Raw genomic sequence first — 17,669 nt, forward strand, 5'->3', positions numbered from 1 at the left:
AGGGTGACCAGACGTCCCCGTTTTGGTTGCCTGTCCCTGGCTAAATACAGAAAAACGACCTGTCCCCGTTTTGTTTTTGAAGACACATTATGTTTTTCAATCAGATTGCTAGTCAAACTGGAAATGTCTCATTTTTTCCCCCTTTTCAGGGATTATGTTCCCAGTTTTGATTTATATCATCTATCAGAATATTCTATTACTGTTAAACTCACTATGAATATTAAAACAAGCCGAACCATGTGTCCTGTATCATGGCTACATGTATGACCTTTGCAGCAAAAAAAAACAAAAAACTCGTGAAAATCAGTTTGATATTCAGTGAGGTACGATTAATTAAAAGCGCTGACAGTTCATTGCACCAGCCGAACAGATCACACTGAGTCGACCGGTCCAAGGTGGCGGCCCCTCGGCTCGTCAGCGCCAGTTGGCAGTAGCGGCGTATGCTTGATGCTACCCGCGAGATCACCGGAAGTACCAATATGGACGAAGAAGACGACTGCTGGGTAGCATCCGGTAGCTTCGGGTAGCAAAGACATAAACAAACCCAACTATTGACAAGGATATAGAGATTAAGATAGTGTTTCTACAACGGAACAGCGCTTTCACACAAGCGATTGATATGATACATGTCATGTTGAATGTCAGCCACGGTCGTTTGGACGGAGAGATCATCGGCCAGAATCTGAAGCAGCTCCACTAAGTGATGGTAAGGCCTGGGATTGTATAAACAAAGCTACGAATAGAAGCCCGTTAGCTGTACAGCTAACCAAAGACATCTGGAGACAGCAAATCTATCCAAGCGGGATATTACTGCTTTGCGTTAATACATCTTTCGAAGCGATGGCCATGCATGACATGATAAGAACACTTAAAAAATGATGGCAGCTGACATGTTTGCACTGTGTTACAGCAAGACAATACATCGGTGCATCTAATGACCCAAAACAATAAACACAAATAATATGTACGCCTATTTATAAGGCCTACATTATTATCTATAACTGCGAACACCGAGCTAAATGTATATATAATCGTGTCGCTGGTTTGCTTTGTTTACTATCCCTGTCGTGTCTGTTCAGTAGCAGACGCGCTCACCTTTGCTGCAAGACTCGCATTACCCAGCTCTGTAATGCTCGAACCTGCAAGGCCGAAATGGCTGCGATACACATTACGCCTGTCTAAATTAAAGTTGTAGAACACAGCCAGCGTGCAAGTCTGCATCCATTATTATTTTTCAGTATTTTTAGAGTCCCAACCAGAGTACGCAACTCTGAAAATTATCCACTTCAATCACAATGACACACACATTGGGTTACAATTTGTATCTACGCTTATGAAACTGCACTGAGGGGAATAACATTTTAAATTTTACATTTTACATTTTCTCACTAATAACTGTTAATTAAAATCAGTTATGCTACTCTACATTTTCTATGTGATGGATCTTGTTGGGTGTGCAGCATGCAGGGAGGTTAATCTGAAAGAGCACAGTAAGACATTGGTTCTGTCCTTAAAGTAACCCTGCCTGCCCAGTGCCCACAGTGGTGGCAGTGGATCAAGAGTGAATGAGGTCTAAACTGTGCTGACTATTATCAAGAATCTCTCCAATCCTCTATATACTGTATGATACCATGGCATTGTATTCTGCTGAGATCTGTAGGTCTTTACTGCCTGCCACTCCTGTTAATCGACCCTGTCTGTCAGTATGGTCTATCAGTTCTCAGCACAGATTCTGGCTGGAGGAAGCTAAAACCATGAGATCATTTTGTGTGCAGCCCATGATTCAGCTGGAGAAACCCCTGGCGACCGGCACCATGCCTGTGGTGTGGCCCACCATACTGGACCTCGGCAGGGATGAGTGCAAGAGGATACTCCGCAAGCTGGGTAAGGCTGACCAAAAGTCCAATATGTGTGTGTGTGTGTGTGTGTGTGTGTGTGTGTGTGATGACAGGATGGAAATAGGAGGTGGACCCTGAGAGTGGATAATGTCAATAAAGCTGTCTGCTCCCTGACTAAATAGATCATTTTCTTTCCGTCGCAAATGAAATTGTGAAGTCAAAGCGAGCAACCGAATAAGTTTGTGCCGTCGTAGGTTTTCTCACTGCCAACCGCTTTTCATGCGACGACCGTCCCCGTTGTGGGGGTCTGTTTCCTCAGAGTTGGAGGCCTACGCCGGAGTGATCAGCGCTTTGCGAGCGCAAGGTGACCTCACCAAGGATAAGAAGGAGCTACTGGGGGAGCTCACCAAGATCCTGGGGTAACTGCTGGTTCCCGGGTCCCACCCGGTTCTGTGGTGTTGTGTAGAGTCGGGGATCATGGTTCATCCTTTGGTGGCACTTTTAAGAGATGGGCGCGAATGTTAAAATGTTGAAATATGTCAATAACATATTTCATGCATATCCATTGTGTTCCAAATGGCAAGCTTATTAACACTAGTCAAATTATCAGGAATCAAGCAATCATCGGTTTCTTAGAAAATGGTCATTGATTTTGTTGTCGCAAAAGTGAAGACACAGAGCAGAAGGAAAATTGGTTGTTAATATTGTTATTTATGGATGATGACTATGCTGTTATACGATAACATGGGTAAAATATGATTGATAGTTGTACTGTATATGAAAGAAAAAACATGCAATAAACCATACGTGTTATGAGTTGGGGCTTTGAATATCCATTGGCCAAATGCTCCTCCTCATAAGCTAAAGCAGCTTACTTCACAACAATCCATAAAAACACTATTTTCATCTGCCCGTCTCCCAGCATCTCCACCGAGCGCCACCGCGCCGAGGTCCGCAGAGCGGTCAACGATGAGCGCCTCACCACTATTGCCTACCAGTGAGTGTATAAACATCCAGTCCTTCTAGACCACTCCCCCGTCGTCCGCTCACACTCACACACTTAACACACCCGTCTCCGACAACCGGGCGCACCCTATTAGCTCCAGAACGACTAGACTTCACTTTAATAACAATTGGTCCCTCCGGTGTTGAGTCTGTGTAAAGAGCTAGGACAGCCCCTCACAGCAAGCCGTGCTCAACATGCTAGCTCGGGTTGCGTCATCAACGCCTTGTTGTCTCTCGGCGCAGCATGTCTGGACCCAACAGCGCCTCGGAGTGGTCCATCGAGGGGCGGCGCCTGGTCCCGCTCATGCCCAGACTGGTGCCGCAGACGGCCTTCACGGTGACGGCCAACGCAGTGGCCAACGCCACAGCCAATCAGAACGCGTCCCTCCTGTTGCCGGCTGAAACGGGCAACAAAGAAGGTATGGGGCGCGGTTAAGAATTCATGTTTATATAATATAGTATATATATAAATATAAAACATACTTAAATATAAGTCAATCTGAGTGCCTTTTTCTCTCCCAATAGGCCGCAATTATTTAGTAGTCTCGGAACGCAGTCTTACGTCGTTATGCATCCCTGTTGAATGCTTATTGTTGATATGCATTACCCTTAAATTGTGATTTTCCCATCGGCCCGTGCAGTCGTCGTGTGCTACTCCTACACGAGCACCACCTGCACCCCCACCAGCGCCACGGCAACGGGGGGCGGGGCACTGGCGGTGAAGTCGCCGCGGCCGCCCAGCCCGGCCTCTAACGTGGTGGTGCTGCCCAGCGGGAGCACGGTCTACGTGAAAAGTGAGTGGGCGACGGCCGCAGTGGAAACCCCTTGACCTCCATGTCCCCTTCGGTTCCCCCACCCAGCCAGTTAGAGTTAAGAACCAAGAGGGAGCCACGATGGCCGCTAGGGGAATAGGGCCCATGAGCGTCCCGTTAGTACATCTCAGGAGTGGGGAAATACAGATTAGCTCAGCGTTGGCCACAAATGTCGTAATGCTCTCACCCTCACCCTACCCGACTCGGTGGTGATGTATGTCAACAGAGGGCTTTAATGTCGTCATGTTACTTGGATACTTGAACGACACCAGTCGATTGTGGTGAAGAGGATTTCAGTTTTGCTTACGAGTTCTATTTCTTCCCCCTGCTTTCTTTTTCTCTTCTCTCTATTTCTTAACCTCCCCTTGCCCTCTCTCTCTCTCTCTCTCTCTCTCTCTCTCACTCTCTGCTTTCTCCCCTTCCCTCCCCTTGCCCTCTCTCTCTCTCTCTCTCACTCTCTGCTTTCTCCCCTTCCCTCCCCTTGCTCTCTCTCTCTCTCTCTCTCTCTCTCACTCTCTGCTTTCTCCCCTTCCCTCCCCTTGCCCTCTCTCTCTCTCTCTCTCACTCTCTGCTTTCTCCCCTTCCCTCCCCTTGCCCTCTCTCTCTCTCTCTCTCACTCTCTGCTTTCTCCCCTTCCCTCCCCTTGCCCTCTCTCTCTCTCTCTCTCACTCTCTGCTTTCTCCCCTTCCCTCCCCTTGCTCTCTCTCTCTCTCTCTCTCTCTCTCGCTCTGCTTTCTCCCCTTCCCTCCCCTTGCTCTCTCTCTCTCTCTCACGCCAGGCGTGAGCTGCTCCGACGAGGACGAGAAGCCCCGCAAGCGCCGGCGCACCAACTCGTCGGGCTCCTCCCCCGTGGTGCTGAAGGAGGTCGCCAAGGTGACGGCGCCGTCCATCTCCAAGGGCGTGGGCCTGCCCATGGCCTCGCCCATGGTGGGGCTGTCGGCCAGCAGCCCCAAGATGAGCAACATCATGCAGAGCATCGCCAACTCCCTGCCGCCGCACCTGTCGCCCGTCAAGATCACCTTCGCCAAGCCCACCATCCAGAGCACCAGCAGCACCACGCAGAAGGTACGGCGCCCCCTAGTGGCGGGTCGTACAGCAAGATATTTCAGGCCTATTTTAAGTAATGATATTTATGAGGATATGAAGAAAAAAAAAAAAAAAAGAGTGAATTGTGTTTAATTGATTGCAGAAGTTTTTCCTTTTGAATCTTCACCTTCTAGTTGGGTGCAACACGGCGCTATATTTGTTATTCATGATATGAAATTCTAAACATCCAAACTGCACCGGATTTTACTGTATTTAATTTGATTTGATTTTATACTCCCGACCGCACTGATCAGGTGATCATCGTGACGACCTCGCCCAGCTCCAACTTTGTGCCCAACATCCTGTCCAAGTCCCACTCCCACGGCAACAGTGCCGGCGCGGCGGCCCTCTCCAAGCTGGTGTCCACCTCCATGCTGACGGCCGCCAGCCACAAGCAGACGGTGGTGTTCCCCAGCGCGGCCAGCCCCAACACCGTCGCCGTGACGGCGGTGGTGTCAGCCAGCCCGGCGGCCGTCATGTCCACCGTCGCTCAGTGTACGCGTTCATACCTTCACCGTTTTCATCCGTTTCTTTCTTCATCAAACGTGAAAACATTAATAGTGAAGCACGGTACAGTGTTTGTCGTTTTCGTCGCATAAAAGATGTAAGATGGCCTACCAGGGGCCGGTAAGGTAGCAGGTTCGCTAACGGCAAAGTGATGGATACGATTTGTTTCATGCCCATTTATTTCGTAGCCTAATTTTAGGCAAACCTTTTAGTTGAAAGGGTCACTGCACAATACCAATACAATTAAAATAAAGACTCCTTCTTTTTACTTTACAAATGTGACAAAGTTTTAACATTTCTTTAGAGGTTGAGACTCAGCCCGCCTAACACGTAACCACGCACACGAAACAATAATGTCCTCCCCCCCCGCCCCCCCCCCCCCCCCAGGCTCTGCGTCGGCCGGCGTGAAGGTGGCGTCGGCCCGTCTGCCCTCCCCCAAGACCATGGCGGGCTCGCCCACCCAGATCATGGCCCAGTTCCCCAAGCAGCTGCAGCAGCAGCAGCAGCAGCAGGGCTCCACCATCAGCGTCAACCAGGCCCAGGCCTCCTCCTCCACCGCCTCCACCCTGCCCGGCTCCAAACCCACCATTCAGATCAAGCAAGAGTCAGGTAAATTCCCCTCTATAAAATCCCTCTATACATGTTTTATTCATTAGTATTCCTACTGGCCTACCAGCAAAAGTATAGATTTTTCTTCTAACCCAGTGAAGGCTCAAATCTATCCGCCATTGGCTGGTGGCAGGGGTTCGTCTTGAAACCTGCTATACTAAACATTTACATTTTTGTTTGTGTTTCCTAGGATTTATTAGCCTCGCCTAACTACCTCTACAGAGATTGGAACCGTTGTTTCGTCATGAAGTTGTCATCTTGTTCGCAGTACATGTCATGGCTTAAGATATTTGTTTCACGCACGTGTGTGTGTGTGTGTGTGTGTGTGTAGGCGTGAAGATCATCACCCAGCAGGTGCAGCCCAGTAAGATCCTGCCCAAGCCGTCCTCGGTGGGCCTGTCCAGCAGCAGCTCCTCCCCCATCATGGTGGTCAGCAGCAACGGAGCCATCATGAGCACCAAGCTGGTGTCCCAGCCAACAGGTACCCCAACACACCTGCCCTAGTAGTCCCAGTCCACCCCCTCATTAGTCTCCGTCCATCCCCCTATTAGTCCCAGTCCACCCCCGGTTGATTCCAGTTCCCCCCCATCCGTCCCAGCGTCAGACCCTAACCCTAGCCCTTGTAGTTAGTAGTAAGGTTAGTTAATGTGTTAGGGTTAGTATTAGGGATGGGTTAGTAAAAGGGTTCACTAGAAGATCCTCATTCTACCAGATCCTTGTTTTTTTTTTATCTGTTTGACTACGAGAGGCTTGTGTTTAATGTGTGAGCCTAGAACAAACCAAAAACCAACCTATTTGTGTTTTTATAATTGCTTATTCCGCAGCCACCCAGACCACCTACACCAGGCCCACGGTCAGCCCCAACATGAGCGCCCGCATCTCGGCTGCGGCGGCAGCAGCCGGGGCCACCTATGTGAAGACCACGAGCGGCAGCATCATCACCGTGGTGCCCAAGTCTCTGGCCACGCTCGGCGGGAAGATCATCAGCAGCAACATCGTCTCTGGTGAGACCCCGGAGTCTACCGGCGCCACTTTAAACTTGATTCGAGAATAGCTCCTTGAATATGGACGGAGGTTAATGGTTATTTAGTCTTGTCCTGACGAGGAAAGCCGATGTACAACTTCTGTTGCCTGCTTTGACAATTTAGCCTCTGTGAGCTACTGCAGAGCTAATCACACATCAATGACTCTCTTCCTTTTGACTTGGGAAAGATAGTAGCGGCCGTGGGGGTTGAGGGGAGGCAGTGATTTGGCTGTAACAGTCATATCAGCGATGAAGTGTTTTGGTTACATTAAAAAGATGAGAGCGATTTGATTTTTATACAGGTTTTTATTTGTATTTGTTCTGTTTTCTTTTTCTGGCCTAGGCACCACGACTAAGATCACCACCATCCCAATGACGTCCAAGCCCAACGTCATCGTGGTCCAGAAGACCACGGGGAAAGGAGCCACCATCCAGGGGCTGCCGGGCAAGAACGTGGTCACCACGCTGCTCAACGCTGGGGTCAGTATTCACCACCCTGATCAAACCACACACCGCAAACTCTCTGCTATGGGGAAATCATGGTCATGTACGTAGACCTTGGGGAGACCCCCCTACTGAAAGCTGCAATGTACATTTAACCATTTAGCAGACAATTTCATTTTTTTTTTTTTTCATTGGATGATATTTGTATTAGTTTTACCAGTAATGGTACAAAGTTGCGTCTACATTCATCAAAAACATGCCAAAGAAAACGAACTGAGGCCGTTCATGGCACTTCCGAGGAAGGTCAGATGTTCAGGACCCCAAAACAAATGGAGCGTTTATGAACAGGTGTTCCTCGTCTGTAACTCTACTGTATGGAGGGTGTGTGGGGGGGGGGGAAAGAGTCTGGTGGTTTGCGTTGCTGACGCCGTACGCTCTTGCGGCAGGGTGAAAAGAGCCTGCAGGCGGTCCAGGGCACCAAACCGGCCATCATCACCGCCTCCAGACCCATCACCAAGATGATCGTCACGCAGCCCAAAGGCATGAGCTCGGGGGCCCAGGCCACGGCCACCAAGATCATCCCCACCAAGATCGTGTACGGCCAGCAGGGCAAGACGCAGGTGAGTCCAGCCGCCGCCGCGTCGCGGTCTCTGGTGCCGCTGGTCCATCAGCGCAGGGTTCAGCTGGAACCCGGGGCGTCCTCTGAACACAGTCCAAACCCATTTGCGTTTCCATTTTCCATGACTTTTCCAGTGTAAGCATCACGGGGTAATCACGCCGTCATTACCAGCCGGTGAGTCGGTAGAGTCCGCCCTTCGACCCGGTTTGTTTGCCAATCGGTTCATTTGTTTATTTCAAGTCATCCTCCGATTGGATAATCGATTGAATCGCATGAATAAATGAACCTCTTTCTTCAATGCACTGTTGTTGGCCCCCGGTCCAGCTCGTGGGGCCCCTGTATGTTAAATCATTTAAAACATTTTGTGGTTGTTTTTTTTTTGCGGATATAAAGTGACCCCCCTTCAACTGTATATATCTCCAAACTGTCCTGTGTGTCTTCCAGGTCCTGATCAAGCCCAAGCCGGTGTTCCAGGCGGCCGTGGTGAGCGAGCAGACCCGGCAGCTGGTGAGCGAGACCCTGCAGCAGGCGTCCCGCTCCTCGGCGGAGGCGGGCCAGAGCCAGCCCCCCCCCGGGGCGGAGGGGCCGGCGCCCAGGGACGAGACCCCCGCCGACGAGGCCGCCCCGCACACCAGCGCCACCCAGGGTACGCAGGAGGTCACGGCGCCCCCCCCCCCCCCCAAATAGAAAATGTGTAAACTGACTGATTTAGTATTATTTATATACTTATGCTGTATGTAAATCTTTACTCGTATTCCTTTTTTCTTTATTGTTATTACGGTCCTGTTCTTTTGCTACGACACCCGTATCTACCTTCTCCGTGATTAGTGTTTTATCTTGTTTCATCTTCATTGAATCCACGTAAGCTTGTCAACATTTGACTGACTGCACAAGGAAAAGGCACCTGTGTGCTCCCAAACAATGTTTCAGTTTTTTTTCATAAAAAAGAGGTAGATAGTGCTGTCCGTACTTTAAAAGCACACCAACAAATCTTTACACACATCTCATGTCCGTCCGTCTACCCTTTGGTTTCTCTCCAGACTCTCAGCCTGTAGTTCACCTGGTGACCACTAGGGAGCAGGATTGGATGGAACAGGAGGTGGTGGAGTCAAGCCCCACCACCACCATCATCTACCAGGACATGTCTGTTGGGGAGTCCCAGTCCGCCACCTCCACCATCAAGGCTCTGCTGGAGCTGCAGCAGCAGACCACTGGTGAGACACACACACACACACACAGACACAGACACACACACACACACACACCAGTTTGTTTCCTCTATCGTCATCAGGTATACAAATAATTATATTATTAATTAATTATTAAGTAGAACAATTACACTTTGTCGTAAAACAAAATGTGTTTACTTGCCACTTAAGTAACTTTCCCTGGCTCCTCTGATGAAGACCAGATGCTGAATAAGCTATTTATTTGATAGTTGGCAGGATGCAACTGACGACACTGATGAGTGAAGGAATTTCCTGGAATTTACATTTCCAGGAAAATGTAAGTGGCAATGCTTGTTGCAAAAACAACAGCAACGATATTTACAGTAAAAATAAGCAACACTTATTTGCAATAGGGGTGGATAAATAAGGGATATGCAAAGGTGTGTGTGTGTGTGTGTGTGAAAGTGAAACCTGTTGGAGGCCCAGGTGAGGTCAGTGTTCCTGATAGATAGCTAGATAGGTAGATAGTAAATTTATTGAACCCTAGGCGAAATTCAGGGAAATATGGCCTTGGGAAAGAACCTGTCTTAGTCCCTCTGCCTCTGCTGCATCACTGCAGTGACGCTTCTGTTGGTGTGGGTGAGCAGCCCAACACACTGCGCCTCCTACCCTGATTGTGTGCTTTCCTCTCTGGGTTCCAGTGAAGGAGAGGGCTGATGCCAAGCCCCGGCAGCACACCATAGATCTCAGCCAGATGGCCGTGCCCCTCCAGCAGGCCCAGGACAAGAGGCAGACCCCTGCTCCTCCCCGGCCCAGCACTACGACCACCACCACCACCGCCCCCACCCCCACCCCCACCCCCACCCCCACCCCCTCCTCCTCTGAGGCTGACGCAGCCCCGGAGCAGCACAGTGCAGGTGGGCTTCAACTGAACCCCAAGTCACAGCTCCGCTTGAACCACAGCAGGGGTTAGTGTAGGGGCCAGGGTACTGTGTTGGGTTCCCCCGGTAAGCCAGATGCCCAGGGCTCCTACCTGCTCCCGGTCATGGATCTGAACTCACTGTTGCTTAGTTGCTTTGGATCATTGGAGTCCATTATTAATGCCGCTTTTCCACCGCCAGTACCAGCTTGACTCGACTCGACTCGCCACACCTTTTTTGCTTTTCCATTGGCAAAAAAAGTACCAGGTACTTAAAAAAAAAAAAAAAAAGTACCAGGTACTTTAAAAAAAAAAAAGTACCAGGTACTTAAAAAAAAAAAAAAATACCAGGTACTTTTTTTAGTACTACCTCCGTCGAGGTTCCAAGCGAGCGGAGTAGGTACTTTTGTGTGACGTAAACAGGCTGCTGGTAACTGATTGGCCAGCGGCTGTAAATGGGAATAATCACTCAAAGTTAAGTTGTGTCCGGCGTGGTTGGAGTCGTTTCGCCGTGTGTGTCGCTCCTTTCCCCGGGCTAGAGTTAGGCTGCGCGTGGTTGTGTGTGTCGGGCGTGGTTGTGTGTGTCCTCGAGGCGTGGCTCGAGTCCACGGACCGGCTCCGGAGGATCAGCGTTTCGCTGTTTCCTTTTAGTGTCGTTCCTTTCCTAGGGCTCGAGTTTCGCCTCCATCAACGTTACCGTATGACAACAATAGTCGCGCAGTCATTGCGCTTTTTATTTTATTTTATTTCCCATCATAACCTTTCCCGGGAATCAGGAAATAGTCTTGATCAGATTCAGATTTCCCGGGAATCGCGTCTCCCGCACTTGATACTAAAAATTAAAATTTGAACCCTGGGTAAGAAAATGGTTTGCTACTCTTCTTTTTTTTTTAAGAAGGACAGAGCAGTGAAAGTTGTAAAAACATTACGTGTAATAAACACATAAAAGGTTTTTTTTTTTTTTTTCTCCCGGCATCGATTTGCTTCTACAAACAAAAAGAGGAACCTTGATTGAGTGTGGAAACCACCAGCCCACAGCTGTGTACGTCATCTGTATTTGTTTACCTCTGTGGTGGCAGGTAAAGCCGGCCGGGTGGGAGTGTCCTCCGAGGGAGAGGACGTGGTCATGTCGTCCACCCAGCAGCCCGGCAGGATGCTGAAGACCCCCGGGCAGCTCACCGTGGTCACCAAGGTAGTCTCCACCACGTCGGCAGAGTCCCTCCTCGGCCTCAAGGTAGAACTACAGTCGGGCTTTAGCGCCGTTTTGTGGCAATGTCCCAGTACGTTATCGCCCGAAAACCTTATGCCATTCCTGACTGCTGATTAGTCTGAATCATCCGTTTCCCTTCAAGAGAAATCTTAATGATTTACGTGTCTGAAATATAATCGTAAAAGCGCCGAGGTAACGCAGAAGATTTGTGATGAAAGCTATATTAAAATAAGTTGGTTCACTAGCCAATTAAACACAACACACATTAAAGTGGACAAAAGAGTGGATTATACATATTGCTTTTAAAGTGGGTTGAGGCCACATAAAGGGGATGTTAATTTTCCTGATTCAGCACACGCAATGCAGTCAACCGCTCCGTCTGTCTCCCTGCAGCCCCCCGTCAGCCACGCCAAGCCCCACAGCACGCTGGAGGCGGGGGAGCTGGAGGGCGACACCTTGGACCCCCAGACCGGCCTGTTCTACCGCTCTAGCCAGCCCTCCGCCCACCCGCAGCCCTCCTCGTCGCAAGCCCCGCCCGCCTCAAGCTCCGCGCCCGCCCCCACTCCGGCCTCCGCCGCCGCCGCCCTAACCCCCGCCCCCCCGCCTCCACCCCAGCTGCAGAGCAGGCCCCAGATCAGCCAACCCTCCTCTTCGTCGGCCACGCCCTCCTCGTCGTCGTCGTCGTCGTCGTCGTCGTCGCCCGTGGTCTCCCTCGGCGCCGCCACACACTGCCTGGTCAAGAAGCTGGTCCGGCAGCCCCCGCCCAAGCCCGTCGCCACGCCGACCCCGGCGCCGCCTCCGCCGCCTCCGCCGCCCCCGGCCCCGCCCACCCTCTCACAGAGTCCCAAAGAGAAGCTGGTGAGCGCGGCGGGTCAGCCAGGGCCCAAGGCGGCCCCTGTGGCCACAGTCGCCCCCGCCACCACCACCGCCGCCGCCGCCGCCAAGCCCCCGCTGACGCCGCAGCTCCCCAGGCTCCAGCAGGCCCCCACCACGGCCCACCACAGGCCCATCCACGCACCGCTGTCCCAGCCGCCGCCCCTCCAGGCCCACCACCCGGTGGGCGCGGAGAAGAGCTCCTCCTCCTCCGGCCAGGTCAGTACCGCCCCCAGCTCAGAGCACCGACCCTAAGAGGGTCGTTCGGTTCCACAAGGAAATGATTCACTTGTGAATCGAAGGTCTGGTTGATTTTTCTTTGTAAATTTTTGTTTATTCTACCAGGTAACCTAATGTAACAGGGTACACGTTGCCCTTCTGCTTTTCACGATGTGTATGGCGCACAGGGGGTGTAGCGGCCGTGTCGAAGTGTCGAAGGCAAGCTGGCGTGATAATCTCTCACTCTGTCTCACCCTCGCTGCAGCAGCAGCAGCCAATCATCACGCAGAGCGCCACCGTCACCAAGATCACGTTCGGCGGGAGCCACCACTCGTCCTCGCCGCACTTTGCCGCCGTGCGAGGGGACGCGGTGGCAGCAGCGGCGGCGGCGGCGGCAGCCAAGCTCGCAGGGACGTCTGCGGCAACGGCGGTGGCGGCGGCGGCGACAGCAGCAGCGACGGCCGAGCCCGCCTCCTCCAAGCCCTCGGGGTCGTCGGACATCCTGAAGATCTCCATGATGGAGGCGGAGATCGACCCCAGCGTGGAGCCCATGGTGGTGGACTCGTCCAGCGACCGCAAGGCCCCGGGCCTCCTCCACCACCACCACCACCACCACCAGCAGCAGCAGCAGCAGCACCAGCAGCAGCACCACCTCCATCACCACGACGACGGGGGCGCGGCGGTGCCGGCCACCTCGGACATGATGGACGCGGGCCAGCTGATCAGCAGCACGGGGCCCGTGGCCCACCGCCCGGCCCACCTGAAGGCGGAGCGGGGCGGGCCCTTCGGACGCCTCGGGGCCCTGGCCGCCCAGAGGAACAAGGAGGACATGGACGTGATCGAGGTGAGTTCACCGGCCGTCCACCGGGGGGGGGTGTCTGGCGCTGTCCGTCCCCCCGGGATCGTAGGATTGGAAAAGTCGCATGACAAGCTTGTATGAGTGATTAGACTAGGGCACTAGAGTGGGGACGAACGCGGGCTGGGAACCAGGGGCAGACCCCTTCCTTCGTATTGTGCACAGAGACACCATAGTCGCCATTGCTACGTTGTCCACCGGATAGAACTGTCCCTGGGATGTTGCTTCATTTATTATTTAATGCTTCATTCATTGAAAAATGACTTCAATTTGAGGAAATAAGTGAATGATTAGAGTGTCCTTATTCACCACGCCTCCATCTTGGTTCTAAACCACCTTCTGTTTCCTGTTGTTGTTTTTTTAACCAAGATGGTTCCTAGGTGGATAAACCCATCACAAATGTCCAGTTAGACAAAAGTTGCAAATTAAAATCAACGCAATCGCGGATGTATCAACGCTAACCACTGCCCCCGGTGCGCGGCGGCTTCCCCCAGGTGATCCCGCAGTTCTCCATCCTGCCGGACTCCAGCCAGTCCAACGTGGTGGTGGAGCCCAGCGGCTTCCTGGAGATCACCAACTACACCAGCCAGCAGCTTGACCGAGACTGCCCCATGATGGAGCAGGAGGTGGACAGCAGCAGCAATGATGACGACAGCAGTATGGCTGGACCGCCCTAGACAAACACGCACACACCAAACACGCACACACACACACACACACACACACAAACACGCACACACACGCGCCGTTAAAACTGTCCCAACACCACTGCCATATATTCCCCGTGATTGGTGGATCCCAAACATCACTTTTATTTTTTCAGTTCCTTTTTATTTTATTCAATTTTATTTTATTTTATTTTTTTATAAACACAAATATTCGGTAACCCAGTTCTAACGTAGAGCTTTTTGTGTATAAAAGTGTACAGTACTTTCTATGAGTGAAGTTGAGATGGACATTTCCCCTGGCTGTCGCCGGGTGAGCGTATGAGACCGGACGTAGGACTCACAGCTCAGAGGAATATGTTTGGGAAACGATTCAGGACCAGCAGCACATTGATGAAGAGCAAGCAAAGCCTTCCGAGAGGACAGGACAGCGTGGCCTCGGAGGGGAGATTAAACAGTGTTTTGATGGTGAAAGACATCCGTATATATACCTGGGGCTGTTGGCCCTGCGTTTGAGTACATCTGTTGAGGAAGAGTATCAACAATGTTCAGGACTACGGCTGTTTCAGATGACACGCTTTGACTTTGTATCCCGCGTACGGTTAACACGCATTGCCCCACCATCGTTTTCTGAGAAACATTTTTTAAGTGATTTTTATTTTACTAAAATGACCTTGGAAAGAAGTTGGAGATGAGAAATGTATCAGTCAAGAAGAATACGATCTGAGAAAAACAACTTGGGATGAAGAAGTAAAAGGTGTAATATTTGTGATATTGTCCTTTTTAACTGACTAAACAAAGGTGTTGAAGAATATACCATTTTTGTAAAATACATTCTGGTAAACTGCGCTGAAGGGAGAAAACAAAAGTATGCATTTGTTTTGCATAGTCATAGCTTTACCTATTGTTGTTTTTGTCTTTCTTGCCTTTATATTATTCAAACTAGAAGACAAGTTGAAAAAAAAAATGTTTACGCTGTTCAATAAACCAGCTATGAGCACTCGTGAACGTGTCATTTTAAATGTGGAGCACTTTTTAAGACTAGGGTGGGAACAGTGAAGCAGAACATAATAACGCCATACAGAATCGCTTTGTCACAGTTTAGCTCGACTAAGCAAATGCAGAGTCTCTCATCTTCTGACTTCTTTGTTGTTTTATTACGCTAGTTTGCTAAGTCAACATTTATTATTCATCCTGCTTTCAGTTCACTCAAAACGCCTCATACAACATCTTCTTTGACCTTGGTAATTCAAGTAGGGTTTTTTCCCTGCTTGCATTTGCCTAAACAGCCTGGCTCCCTGTAATTTAATACGCAGGGATTTTCCACCGATATCCTGGTGAGGGAGACAAAGATAAGCCAAGCGAAACTGAAAGGTGTGACATAGGGATCAAAGTAATGACAATGGGAATACAAAAAGGTGGCTATGTAGAATTCCCCTCTGTTCCCCATTGATGCTTTCTATCTGGTAGCAATTCATTTAAGTGAGGTCTCAATGCACTATGCTATATCCCAAATATTGGATTTACAGAACTGCTGGGTAATTATTCAAATTCATAGCTATAATTACTGAATGCTTGCCTTGATAATGTCAGGCATGTGTAACTCATTGCTATGTAAGTAAAATATATCATTAATATCTTCTCAACACTTTGAGAGAGAGAGCGTTGAGACCTAACCCTAAATCCAATATTTGGGATATAGCATACTTTAGTGAGACCTTACTTAAATTAATTGCTACCAGATAGAAAGCATCAACATACAAAAAGCATACAAAATGACCAATGGTGATTTATATCATATTTTAAGCCACACATATTCTGCAGTTTTGTCTTTTATTTGATGACGTCCTTAACCCTAACCTTATTAAATAACAATGTATACTAATTGTATTACAGAACAGAGAAAGTTTAGCAGAGAGAAACTATTGGGCAAGTTGGAGAGAAAGAATACAACCATCTTGAGTTTGATGAATGGCTTAAGATCTGAGGTTTCAAATATGGATTTGTGCAAAATTATGTTTTAATTAATTAACTGGTGCAAAATTATGTGTTATGTACGATGTACAGGAATTATGGCATGAATCCAATTGGGCTGACCACATAAAGCACTCATTGTGGCGTCAATGAGCCAGATTGAAAGTTATTCAAGTCTCTGCAAGAAGCATTCATCTACATAAAATACGTAAAATGTGTACAGAACAGGTTAAACTGACACATGAATTGGCAGATAGAAATGTTCCCCAAACTGCTGTTATCAGTTGAGGTTTCCTTTGCGGTATTGTTTGGTCAATAAATGAGTCCATGAAATGTGTTTCCTCCTGACTACAAGGCTTGTGCTGACTTCCTGTTTCCTGTTTACCTAGCCTTGCCGCTACAGCATTAATGAGGTCTGAATCAGCACCAACCGACCTACAGAGCTCTGTAAGTCGTGATGCCTCTCATACACACATCTCACTAGGAGCTTCTGTTTAAAAAGGCACACTTTACAGGGGGGGAAAACAAAGTCTCCCTTTATTTGTTATATCCTTATTTGTTATTGGCCCACAGGCACTGCTTCAGCATTGTTTTCAGCAAGTTGATCTTCGTCCTACAGTGAAATGAGGGAATCAAATGGAAAGACACTAACAAGTGTTAAATGGGTGCAACTATGTATTCCTCGTGCATTTGGCTTGGATTGGTTGGGACCCAACCGAGGGACATGTGGCTGTGTTTAGGAGCACGCTGGCTGTCAATCAGCTGACTAACTCTCAGCAGCCCACCGGACCCCTGCCCCTTTGTGTTAGTCTGTACACATAGATGTACTGTGTGTGTGTGTGTGTGTGTGTGTGTTTGCATGTCTATCAGTTTGTATTACGTTTCTGGCCGACATAGACTTGATGTACAAATTGAGTATGTATGTAGTCTTTTGCCTGACACATCCAGCCAAATGGAAGTTATTTCCCCATCGTCACCGTCATCTGCTGTGCACATGTGCGGTTGAATCAGATGATCCTGTAACTCCTGCCCTTTCTTTGTTGAATGATCCTGTAACTCCTGCCCTTTCTTTGTTGAAACACGACTTTCACAGAATTTCGTGAATCAGACAACACCTTGACCTAATAAAGAACAACAAAAGTCAGAGAAGACACCATATGCAGACCATAATCTCTATGCTAGACTACGAGCTTAACACTGCTGCCTCCACCCGGTGGGACGACGAGTCTTTGAAGGGCTTCTTGACGGATGCATCATTGCAACATTGATGTGTTCTATTGGGTGAGCAAGAGACACATCTTTTCATAATCCACCCATTTAACCACAGTCCACATCTCAAAGCACAGCAAACCAACCTTGCACAAAGAATCTCAGTCAAATCCTGATTTGGGACGTCAACAAAAAGAACAGAACTTAAAATCGTGTGACAGCCAAGTCACACTGCTCACCACTGCTGCTCTTAGTGAATGTCATACAAAGGGGAGCGATACCAGTGGTCTGTTTTTTAATAACTGTTTTGCTTTTTTAACCTAAACTTGGATTCATAGGCTGATACTTTTACAGTGAACAATTCATCCTATAAGAGAAGCAGCATGGAACAGAGGCTGCGCCATCGCTGGGTTCACCCTGTCTCACACCAACCGCCATCTGGTTTATGTCAGGGTAGGGAGTACCTCACACACACACATACACACACACACACACACACACACACACAGAATGTAGGTACATATTGGCTTATCTCTTTGTTTATATATGTGTGTGCGTGTGTGTGTGTGTGTATATACATGTGTGAGAGAGACTGAGAGTGAGTATGCATGAAGTGAGTTTGTATTTGTGT

At 49.4% G+C, this 17,669-nt stretch overlaps 1 protein-coding gene across 4 annotated transcripts; it reads left to right on the top strand.

Annotated features, from left to right (window-relative positions):
* Positions 1-497: 497 nt before the first annotated feature.
* On the top strand, positions 498-14,863 carry emsy (EMSY transcriptional repressor, BRCA2 interacting). Of its 4 annotated transcripts, none has more exons than XM_084473845.1 (20): positions 498-706; positions 1,776-1,884; positions 2,158-2,257; positions 2,761-2,835; positions 3,087-3,262; positions 3,485-3,637; positions 4,434-4,720; positions 4,996-5,236; positions 5,636-5,857; positions 6,189-6,338; positions 6,682-6,861; positions 7,225-7,361; positions 7,772-7,945; positions 8,389-8,590; positions 8,985-9,158; positions 9,815-10,030; positions 11,112-11,266; positions 11,636-12,334; positions 12,600-13,178; positions 13,685-14,863. In XM_084473845.1, exons 1-20 carry the CDS (start codon positions 704-706, stop codon positions 13,865-13,867), a joined length of 4,215 nt encoding a protein of 1,404 aa, XP_084329971.1. In that variant the 5' UTR covers positions 498-703; the 3' UTR covers positions 13,868-14,863. The 4 variants fall into 4 exon arrangements, with proteins under 4 accessions (XP_084329971.1, XP_084329970.1, XP_084329973.1 ...); XM_084473844.1 differs by having other exon boundaries at positions 6,682-6,857; positions 7,215-7,361; XM_084473847.1 differs by having other exon boundaries at positions 6,682-6,857; positions 7,215-7,361; positions 11,112-11,224.
* The last annotated feature ends 2,806 nt before the right edge of the window (positions 14,864-17,669 follow it).

Source organism: Micromesistius poutassou (assembly GCF_964030765.1).
Source record: "Micromesistius poutassou genome assembly, chromosome: 10".
In the NCBI taxonomy this organism is placed as follows: domain Eukaryota; kingdom Metazoa; phylum Chordata; class Actinopteri; order Gadiformes; family Gadidae; genus Micromesistius; species Micromesistius poutassou.